At 54.2% G+C, this 12,019-nt stretch overlaps 1 protein-coding gene across 1 annotated transcript in view; it reads right to left on the bottom strand.

Annotated features, from left to right (window-relative positions):
* The window catches only part of SRCAP (Snf2 related CREBBP activator protein), a 129,183-nt gene that overhangs the window by 78,188 nt on the left and 38,976 nt on the right, over positions 1–12,019 (bottom strand). The window contains 5 exon segments of the mRNA XM_064401832.1: positions 96–273; positions 2,912–3,201; positions 5,953–6,049; positions 8,120–8,271; positions 9,381–9,470. Of these exon segments, the coding sequence (XP_064257902.1) occupies positions 96–273; positions 2,912–3,201; positions 5,953–6,049; positions 8,120–8,271; positions 9,381–9,470 (807 nt within the window).

Below are 12,019 nucleotides of genomic sequence, written 5' to 3'. Positions count from 1 at the left end.
GAGATGGTCTGGATGGTTTTGCCCAGCCCAGGTGTGTGTGTTATCACTCTCAGGTGTGTGTTATCACCCCCAGGTGTGTCACACAGGTGCGTTACCTTTCTCGCAGGCCAGGTGAGCCAGCAGCGAGATCGTCTGGATGGTTTTGCCCAGCCCCATCTCGTCGGCCAGGATCCCGTTCAGCTTCTTCTCGTACATGGTGACCAGCCAGTCCAGCCCGATGTGCTGGTACTCGCGCAGCGTGCCGCGCAGCAGGTGAGGGATCGGCGTCTTCACCTGCACAGGTAAACCCCAGGTGAGACACAGGTAACCCCAGGTGAGTCACAGGTAACCCTAAACCCCCAGTCCAGCCCGATGTGCTGGTACTCGCGCAGGGTGCCGCGCAGCAGGTGAGGGATCGGCGTCTTCACCTGCGCAGGTGAGACAGGTGAGGCACAGGTGAGTCACAAACCCCGCCAGGTGAGGCACAGGTAACCCCAGACCCCCAGTCCAGCCCCATGTGCTGGCACTCCCTCAAGGTGCCCCTCAACAGGTGAGGGATCGGCGTCTTCACCTGCACAGGTAAGACAGGTGAGGCACAGATAACCCCCAAAGTCACAGGTGTGCCACAGGTACCCCCAGGTGTGTCACAGGTAACCCTGCCAGGTGTGTCACAGGTAACCCCAGGTGTGCCACAGGTACCCCCAGGTGAGGCACAGGTAACCCTGCCAGGTGTGTCACAGGTAACCCCCATCCCCAGTCCAGCCCCATGTGCTGGCACTCCCGGAGAGTGCCCCTCGACAGGTGAGGGATCGGCGTCTTCACCTGCACAGGTGAGACAGGTGAGGCACAGGTAACCCCCCGAAGTCACAGGTAAGTCACAGATAAGTCAGGTACAGGTGAGTCAGCCCCAGGAGAGTCAGCCCCAGGTGAGTCACAGGTGAGTCACACACAGGTGAGTCAGGCACAGGTGACTCACAGGTGAGTCAGGCACAGGTGAGTCAGGCACAGGTGAGTCAGGCACAGGTGAGTCAGGCACAGGTGACTCACAGGTGAGTCAGGCACAGGTAAGTCAGGCACAGGTGAGTCAGGCACAGGTGACTCTCAGGTGAGTCAGACACAGGTAAGTCAGGCACAGGTGAGTCAGGCACAGGTGAGTCAGACACAGGAGAGGCACAGGTGAGTTATGCACAGGTGAGTTAGGCACAGGTGAGTCAGGCACAGGTGAGTCACACACAGGTGAGTTAGGCACAGGTGAGTTAGGCACAGGTGAGTTAGGCACAGGTGAGTCAGGCACAGGTGAGTCACACACAGGTGAGTTAGGCACAGGTGAGTTAGGCACAGGTGAGTCACACACAGGTGAGTTAGGCACAGGTGAGTTAGGCACAGGTGAGTCAGGCACAGGTGAGTTAGGCACAGGTGAGTCAGGCACAGGTGAGTTAGGCACAGGTGAGTCAGACACAGGTGAGGCACAGGTGAGTTAGGCACAGGTGAGTCAGGCACAGGTGAGTCACACACAGGTGAGTCAGACACAGGTGAGTCACAGGTGAGTCAGGCACAGGTGAGTCACACACAGGTGAGTCAGGCACAGGTGAGGCACAGGTGAGTCAGGCACAGGTGAGTCACACACAGGTGAGTCAGGCACAGGTGAGACAGGCACAGGTGAGGCACACACAGGTGAGTCAGGCACAGGTGAGTCACACACAGGTGAGTCAGGCACAGGTGAGTCAGGCACAGGTGAGTCAGGCACAGGTGAGTCAGGCACAGGTGAGTCACAGGTGAGTCAGGCACAGGTGAGTCAGGCACAGGTGAGTCAGGCACAGGTGAGTCAGACACAGGTGAGTCAGGCCCAGGTGAGGCACAGGTGCCCCTCACCTGCACACACCTGGCTCAGGAACCTCAGCCAATCAGGTTGAGCACAGGTAACTCTACCCACATAACCCTGCACAGGTAACTGCACAGGTAACTGCACAGGTAACTCTGCACAGGTAATCCTGCACAGGTAATTACACAGGTGTATCTCGGATGTACTCAGGTGTGCTTAACCCCGCCAGGTGTACGTCAGCTGCACCCACGTGTATCTCAGGTGTGCCCAGGTGTGCCCAGGTGTATCCCAGGTGTGTTTAACCCCCCCAGGTGTATCTCAGGTGTATCTCAGGTGTGCCCAGGTGCGCTCACCTGCGTGGTTGCCAAGGTGTACCCCTTGGGCTGCAGGCTCTCTGTGCCCAGGTGTGTTTTACACTCTCAGGTGTATCCCAGGTGTATCCCAGGTGTGTTTTACTCCCTCAGGTGTATCTCAGGTGAGCTCACCTGCGTGGTTGCCAAGGTGTACCCCTTGGGCTGCAGGCTCCCTGTGCCCAGGTGTATCCCAGGTGTGTTTTACCCCCCCAAGTGTATTTCAGGTGAGCTCACCTGCGTGGTGGCCAGCGTGTACCCCTTGGGCTGCAGGCTCTATGTGCCCAGGTGTATCCCAGGTGTGCCCAGGTGTATCTCAGGTGTACCCCAGGTGTGTTTAACCCCCTCAGGTGTGCCCAGGTGTATCCCAGGTGCGCTCACCTGCGTGGTTGCCAAGGTGTACCCCTTGGGCTGCAGGCTCTCTGTGCCCAGGTGTATCCCAGGTGTGCCCAGGTGTACCTCAGGTGTGTTTTACCCCCCCAGGTGTGCCCAGGTGAGCTCACCTGCGTGGTGGCCAGCGTGTACCCCTTGGGCTGCAGGCTCCCTGTGCCCAGGTGTATCCCAGGTGTGCCCAGGTGTATCTCAGGTGTATCCCAGGTGTGTTTTACCCCCCCAGGTGTATCCCAGGTGTGTTTTACCCCCTCAGGTGTATCTCAGGTGAGCTCACCTGCGTGGTGGCCAGCGTGTACCCCTTGGGCTGCAGGCTCCCTGTGCCCAGGTGTGCCCAGGTGTATCTCAGGTGTATCTCAGGTGAGCTCACCTGCGTGGTGGCCAGCGTGTACCCCTTGGGCTGCAGGCTCTCGGCCGCCGCCGCGATGTCGCTGATCTCCTTCTTGGGGGCGGGGCCGGCGGGCGGGGCGGGGGCGGGGCTCACCTGGGCAGGTACGGGCGGGGCCGCGCCCCCGCCGGGCTCACCTGGCGGCCCGGCCCCGCCCTCCTGCCCCCCCTCGGCCTCCTCCTCCTCCTCCTCGTCGTCGGCCTCGTCCTCGTCGTCGTCGTCGTCGTCGTCTTCCTCCTCCTCCTCCTCCTCGCTGTCGCCGCCAGGTGAGTCTGGGGGGACAGGTGAGCTCAGGGCAGGTGTGCGCGCACCTGGGGGGGGTTAGAGCACACCTGGGGGGGGTTAGAGCACACCTGGGGGGGTTAGAGCGCACCTGGGGGGGTTAGAGCACACCTGGGGGGACAGGTGAGCTCAGGGCAGGTGCGCGCGCACCTGGACAGGGGCTAGAGCGCACCTGGGGGGGGTTAGAGCCCACCTGGGCAGGTACAGACACACCTGGGGGGGGTTAGAGCCCACCTGGGCAGGTACAGACACACCCGGGCAGGTACAGACACACCTGGGGGGGTTAGAGCACACCTGGGCAGGTACAGACACACCTGGGCAGGGTTGGAGCACACCTGGGGGGGTTAGAGCACACCTGGGGGGGTTTAGGGCACACCTGGGCAGGTACAGACACACCTGGGCAGGTACAGACACACCTGGGCAGGGTTAGAGCACACCTGGGCAGGGTTGGAGCACACCTGGGGGGGTTAGAGCACACCTGGGGGGGTTTAGGGCACACCTGGGCAGGTACAGACACACCTGGGCAGGGTTAGAGCACACCTGGGCAGGTACAGACACACCTGGGGGGGGTTAGAGCACACCTGGGGGGGGTTAGAGCACACCTGGGCAGGTACAGACACACCTGGGGGGGTTAGAGCACACCTGGGCAGGTACAGACACACCTGGGGGGGGTTAGAGCACACCTGGGGGGACAGGTGAGCTCAGGGCAGGTGCACGCGCACCTGGGGAGGGGCTAGAGCACAGCTGAGAGGGCACACAGACTCACCTGTACAGGTACACTCTCACCTGAGCAGGCACACACACACCTGTACAAGTACACAGACACACCTGAGCAGATACACAGACTCCTCACCTGTACAGGTGTGACTCACCTGAGTGGGTACAGGCACACACACACCTGTACAGCCACACTCTCACCTGAGCAGGTACAATCTCACCTGTAGAGGTACACTGACACACCCGTACAGGTACCCAGGCTCACCTGAGCGGGTACACACACACACCTGTGCAGGTACACAGTCTCACCTGAGCGGGTACAGTCTCACCTGTGCAGGTACACAGACACACCTGAGCAGGTACAGAGACACACCTGTGCAGGTAACACTCTCACCTGTGCAGGTAACACCCTCACCTGAGCAGGCACACACACACACCTGTACAGGTAACACCCTCACCTGTACAGGTACACACACACCTGAGCGAGTACAGACACACCTGTGCAGGTACACACTCTCACCTGTACAGGTACAGGCTCACCTGAGCGGGTACAGGCACACCTGAGCGGGTACACACACTCTCACCTGTACAGGTACAGGCTCACCTAAGTGCGTACACACTCTCACCTGTACAGGTACAGACACACCTGTACAGTACAGTCCCACCTGAGCAGGCACACACACTCTCTCACCTGTACAGTCACACATACTCTCACCTGTGCAGGTACAGTCTCACCTGAGCGGGTACAGGCACACCTGAGCAGGCACACACACTCTCTCACCTGTACAGGTACAGTCTCACCTGAGCGGGTACAGGCTCACCTGAGTGGGTACACACACTCTCACCTGTACAGGTACAGGCTCACCTGTACAGGTACAGTCTCACCTGAGCGGGTACAGACACACCTGAGCGGGTACACACACTCTCACCTGTACAGGTACAGTCTCACCTGTACAGGTACACTCTCACCTGTGCAGGTACACAGACACCTGAGCAGGTACACACACACCTGAGCAGGCACACACTCTCTCACCTGTACAGGTACAGTCTCACCTGTACAGGTACAGTCTCACCTGTACAGGTACAGTCTCACCTGAGCGGGTACACACTCTCACCTGTACAGGTACAGGCACACCTGTGCAGGTACAGGCTCACCTGAGCAGGCACACAGACACACCTGTGCAGGTACAGTCTCACCTGTACAGGTACAGTCTCACCTGAGCAGGTACAGTCTCACCTGTACAGGTACAGTCTCACCTGAGCAGGCACACAGACACACCTGAGCAGGTACAGCCTCACCTGTGCAGGTACACACTCTCTCACCTGAGCAGGCACACAGACACACCTGTACAGGTACACACTCTCTCACCTGAGCAGGTACACACACACACCTGTGCAGGTAACACTCACCTGTACAGGTACAGGCTCACCTGAGCAGGCACACACACACACCTGTGCAGGTACAGTCTCACCTGTGCAGGTACACGGACACACCTGTACAGGTACAGTCTCACCTGAGCAGGCACACAGACACACCTGTGCAGGTACAGTCTCACCTGTGCAGGTACACGGACACACCTGTACAGGTACAGGCACACCTGAGCGGGTACAGGCACACACACTCACCTGTACAGGTACACACTCTCTCACCTGAGCAGGTACAGGCTCACCTGAGCAGGCACACAGACACACCTGTACAGGCACACACACTCTCTCACCTGTACAGGTACACACTCTCTCACCTGAGCAGGCATACACTCTCACCTGTGCAGGTACAGTCTCACCTGTGCAGGTACATTCTCACCTGTGCAGGTACAGGCTCACCTGAGCAGGCACACACACACACCTGTGCAGGTACAGTCTCACCTGTGCAGGTACACAGACACACCTGAGCAGGCACACACACTCTCTCACCTGTGCAGGTACACACTCTCTCACCTGAGCGGGTACAGGCACACCTGTGCAGGTACAGCCTCACCTGTACAGGCACACACACTCACCTGTGCAGGTACACACTCTCTCACCTGAGCGGGTGCTGCTGGCGCCGGGGGCGGAGTCGCAGTCGGAGTCGGCGAAGGCGCCGCGGTAACGCTGCAGCAGCTCCTCCATGGGCAGCGCACCTGCAACACACCTGGGTCACCTGGGGGCACCTGGGGGGCACCTGAGACACACCTGCAACACACCTGGGGGTCACCTGGGGGGCTGGGGACACCTGAGACACACCTGCAACACACCTGGGGGTCACCTGGGGGGCTGGGGACACCTGAGACACACCTGCAACACACCTGGGGGTCACCTGGGGGGCTGGGGACACCTGAGACACACCTGCAACACACCTGGGGGTCACCTGGGGGGCTGGGGACACACCTGAGACACACCTGCAACACACCTGGGGGTCACCTGGGGGGCTGGGGACACACCTGAGACACACCTGCAACACACCTGGGGGTCACCTGGGGGGCTGGGGACACACCTGAGACACACCTGCAACACACCTGGGGGTCACCTGGGGGGCTGGGGACACACCTGAGACACACCTGCAACACACCTGGGGGTCACCTGGGGGGGCTGGGGACACACCTGAGAGTTACCTGGGGGCACCTGGGGGGCACACCTGGGGGGTACCTGGGCACACCTGGGGCACACCTGAGAGTTACCTGGGGGCACCTGCAACACACCTGGGGGCACCTGGGGGGGCTGGGGACACCTGAGACACACCTGCAACACACCTGGGGGTCACCTGGGGGGGCTGGGGACACACCTGAGAGTTACCTGGGGGCACCTGGGGGGCACACCTGGGGGGTACCTGGGCACACCTGAAACACACCTGAGAGTTACCTGGGGGCACCTGCAACACACCTGGGGGCACCTGGGACACACCTGAGAGTTACCTGGGGGGGCTGAGACACACCTGGGGGGCACCTGGGGGGGCTGGGGACACCTGAGACACACCTGGGTTACCTGGGGCACACCTGGGACACACCTGAGAGTTACCTGGGGGCACCTGGGGGGGCTGGGGACATCTGAAATACACCTGGGGGCACCTGAATCACACCTGGGGGTCACCTGGGGCACACCTGGGGTACCTGGGGGTCACCTGGGGGGCCTGAGACACACCTGAGACACACCTGGGTCACACCTGGGACACACCTGAGACACACCTGGGACACACCTGGGACACACCTGAAACACACCTGGGTCACCGGGGTTACCTGGGGGGGCTGGGGACACCTGAAATACACCTGGGGGGCACCTGAATCACACCTGGGGGGCACCTGGGGATACCTGGGACACACCTGAGACACACCTGGGTTACCTGAAACACACCTGGGTCACCTGGGGGCACCTGGGACACACCTGGGGGCACCTGGGACACACCTGGGGGCACCTGGGGGTCACCTGGGGGGGGCTGAGACACACCTGGGGGCACCTGAAACACACCTGGGTCACCTGGGGCACACCTGAAACACACCTGGGGGGCACCTGGGTCAGCTGGGCACACCTGGGGGGCACCTGAGAGTTACCTGGGGCACACCTGAATCACACCTGGGGGTCACCTGGGGGGCCTGAGACACACCTGAGACACACCTGGGGGGCACCTGGAGGGGCTGGGGACACCTGAATCACACCTGGGGGCACCTGAAACACACCTGGGGGGGCTGGGGACACCTGAAATACACCTGGGGGTACCTGAAACGCACCTGGGGGTCAGCTGGGGCACACCTGGGGCACCTGGGGCACACCTGGGTTACCTGGAGGGGGCTGGAACACACCTGGGACACCTGAGGACACCTGAAACTCACCTGGGTTACCTGGGGGGGCTGGGGACACCTGAAACACACCTGGGGGCACCTGGGGATACCTGGGACACACCTGGGGATACCTGGGGGGGCTGGGACACACCTGGGACACACCTGGGGCACACCTGGGGATACCTGAGGGTACCTGAAACACACCTGGGGCACACCTGGGACACACCTGGGGATACCTGGGGGGGCTGGGACACACCTGGGACACACCTGGGGCACACCTGGGGATACCTGAGGGTACCTGAAACACACCTGGGGCACAGCTGGGGTGATTTTGGGGTGATTTTGGGGCATTTTTACGGAGTTTACTGGCACTTTTTGCCGCTTCTATCCATTTTGAGCCAATTTTGGGTTAATTTTGGCTGATTTTGGGTCCCTCCCCCTCCCTGGCCAGGTCATGCAGCTCCTGCTGGGGATTTTGGGGTGATTTTGGGATATTTTGGGTTATTTTTATAGTTTTTTGGTGTTTTTCTCCATTTTGAAATAATTTTGGGGTATTTTTATGGTGTTTTTTTGCATTTTTTTGCTGCTTTTCTCAATTTTGAGATGATTTTGGGTCAATTTCAGGGGATTTTGGGTCCCTCCCCCTCCCTGGCCAGGTCGTCCAGCTCCTGCTGGGGATTTTGGGGTGATTTTGGGGTAATTTTAGGGTATTTTGGGTTATTTTTATGGGGTTTTTTATCGTTTTTTTGGTGTTTTTTTCCATCTTGACATAATTTTGAGTTAATTTTGGATGATTTTGGGTCCCTCACCCTCCCTGGCCAGGTCGTCCAGCTCCTGCTGGGGATTCTGGGGTGATTTTGAGGTATTTTGGGTTATTTTTATGGGGTTTTCTCGTATTTTTGGGTGCTTTTCTCCATTTTGAGCTGATTTTGAGTTAATTTTGGCTGATTTTGGGTCCCTCCCCCTCCCTGGCCAGGTCGTCCAGCTCCTGCTGGGGATTTTGGGGCGATTTTGGGTTAATTTTGGGATATTTTGGGTTATTTTACAGGATTTTTTTTTTTTGCTGCTTTTCTCCATTTTGAGCCAATTTTGGGTTAATTTTGGGTGATTTTGGGTCCCTTACCCTCCTGGCCAGGTCGTCCAGCTCCTGCTGGGGATTCTGGGGTGATTTTGAGCTGATTTTGGGGTATTTTGGGTTATTTTTATGGGGTTTTCTCGTATTTTTGGGTGCTTTTCTCCATTTTGAGGCAATTTTGGGTTAATTTTGGCTGATTTTGGGTCCCTCATCCACCCTGGCCAGGTCGTCCAGCTCCTGCTGGGGATTTTGGGGTGATTTTGGGATAATTCCATGATATTTTGGGTTATTTTTGTAGATATTTTTATAGTTTTTTGGTGTTTTCCACCATTTTGACATAATTTTGGGTTGATTTTGGGGTGATTTTGGGTGATTTTGGGTCCCTCACCCTCCCTGGCTAGGTCGTCCAGCTCCTGCTGGGGATTTTGGGGCGATTTTGGGTTAATTTTGGGATCGTTTGGGTTATTTTTATGGGGATTTTTTGTATTTTTTTGCTGCTTTTCTCCATTTTAAGCTGATTTTGGGGTAATTTTGGGGTATTTTGGGTTATTCTTATGGGGATTTTTGTATTTTTTGCTGCTTTTCCCCATTTTGGGTTAATTTCGGGTGATTTTGGGTCCCTCACCCTCCCTGGCCAGGTCGTCCAGCTCCTGCTGGTGGTCGACGTCGCCCTCCAGGCGCTCCTGGGCCGCGATCGTGTCCTCCTCATCCTCACCTGCCAGGGACACCCAGGTCACCACACGGCACCAAAACGGCACCAAAACGGCCAAAAATGGCCAAAAATGGCTAAAAATGGCTCCAAAATGGCCAAAAATTGCTAAAAATGGCACAAAAATGGCCAAAAATGGCTCCAAGTGGCACCAAAATGGCACCAAATGGCACCAAAATGGCAAAAGATGGCTTAAAAAGGCACCAAAATGGGCAAAAATGGCACTAAAATGGCAAAAAATGGCAACAAATGGCACCAAAATGGCCAAAAATGGCAACAAAATAGCCAGAAATGGCTAAAAATGGCTCCAAAATGGCCAAAAATTGCTAAAAATGGCACAAAAATGGCCAAAAATGGCTGCAAGTGGCACCAAAATGGCAAAAATGGCACCAAAATGGCAAAAAATGGCACCAAAATGGCCAAAAATGGCTAAAAATGGCGCCGTAATGGCAGAAATGGCACCAAAATGGCCAAAAATGGATAAAAATGGCACCAAAATGGCCAAAAATGGCATGAAAATGGTACAAAATGGAACCAAATGGAGCAAAAATGGCACAAAATGGCACCAAAATGGTCCAAAATGGAACAAAATGGTACAAAATTGAACCCAATGGAGAAAAAAAGCAACAAAATGGCTTCAAAATGGTACAAAATGGCACCAAAATGGCATGAAAATAATACAAAATGGCACCAAAATGGCATGAAAATGATACAAAATGGCACAAAATGGAACCAAACTGGTACAAAAATGGCACAAAATGGCACCAAAATGGAACAAAATGGAACCAAAATGGCACTAAAATGGCACCAAAATGGTCCAAAATGGCCAAAAATGGCACCAAAATGGTCCAAAATGGAACAAAATGGCACCAAAATGGCACTAAAATGGAACAAAATGTTACAAAATTGAACCCAATGGAGAAAAAAACAACAAAATGGCTCCAAAATGGCACAAAATGGCACCAAAATGTCATGAAAATAATACAAAATGGAACCAAAATGGCACTAAAATGGTACAAAATGGTACAAACTGGAACTAAATGGCCCAAAATGGAACCAAACTGGCACCAAAATGGTCAAAAATGGTATGAAAATGGTACAAAATGGAACCAAATGGAGCAAAATGGCCCAAAATGGTACAAAATGGAACAAAATGGCACAAAATGGCACCAAAATGGAACAAAATGGCACCAAAATGGTCCAAAATGGAACAAAATGGTCCAAAATGGAACAAAATGGTACAAAATGGAACAAAATGGTACAAAATTGAACCCAATGGAGAAAAAAAGCAACAAAATGGCTCCAAAATGGCACAAAATGGCCCCAAAATGGCATGAAAATGATACAAAACGGAGCCAAAATGGCACCAAATGGAACAAAATGGCCCAAAATGGAGCCAAAATGGCACCAAAATGGTCAAAAATGGTATGAAAATGGTACAAAATGGAACCAAATGGAGCAAAATGGCCCCAAAATGGAACAAAATGGAACCAAAATGGCATGAAAATGATACAAAATGGAACCAAAATGGCACCAAATGGAACAAAATGGTACAAAATGGAACTAAATGGCCCAAAATGGAACAAACTGGCACCAAAATGGTCAAAAATGGCATGAAAATGGTACAAAATGGAACCAAATGGAGCAAAATGGCCCCAAAATGGAACAAACTGGAACCAAAATGGTACAAAATGGAACCAAATGGCACCGAAATGGAGCAAAATGGAACAAAATGGCACCAAAATGGTACAAAATGGAACCAAACTGGCACCAAAATGGTACAAAATGGAACCAAATGGAGCAAAATGGCACCAAAATGCACCAAAATGGCATGAAAATAATACAAAATGGTACCCAAATGGCACCGAAATGGAGCAAAATGGAACAAAATGGCACCAAAATGGTCAAAAATGGCACGAAAATGGTACAAAATGGTACCCAAATGGCACCAAATGGCTCCAAAATGGTACAAAATGCCACCAAAATGGCACTAAAATGGTACAAAATGGAACTAAATGGCCCAAAATGAAACAAAATGGCACTAAAATGGTCAAAAATTGTACAAAATTGAAGAAAATGGAACAAAATGGCACCAAAATGGCCAAAAATGGCACCAAAATGGCCAAAAATGGAACAAAATGGTCCAAAATGGAACAAGATGGTACAAAATTGAACCCAATGGAGAAAAAAAGCAACAAAATGGCTCCAAAATGGAACCAAAATGGCACCAAAATGATACAAAATGGCACAAAATGGCACCAAAAAGGTATAAAATGCCATGAAAATGGTACAAAATGGAACCAAAATGGCACCAAATGGCTCCAAAATGGAACCAAATGGAACTAAATGGCCCAAAATGGAACCAAATGGCACCAAAATGGTCAAACATGGTACAAAATGGAACCAAATGGAGCAAAATGGCCCAAAATGGTACAAAATGGAACCAAATGGCACTAAAACGGCACAAAATGGCACCAAAATGGAACAAAATGGCCAAAAATGGCACTAAAATGGTCCAAAACGGTACAAAATTGAACCCAATGGAGAAAAAAAGC

The sequence above is a fragment of the Passer domesticus genome, chromosome 33 (genome assembly GCF_036417665.1).
Source record: "Passer domesticus isolate bPasDom1 chromosome 33, bPasDom1.hap1, whole genome shotgun sequence".
Taxonomy (NCBI): domain Eukaryota; kingdom Metazoa; phylum Chordata; class Aves; order Passeriformes; family Passeridae; genus Passer; species Passer domesticus.
Note: the sequence above shows the minus strand (reverse complement) of the source record. Positions and strands in the feature narration are given on the sequence as shown.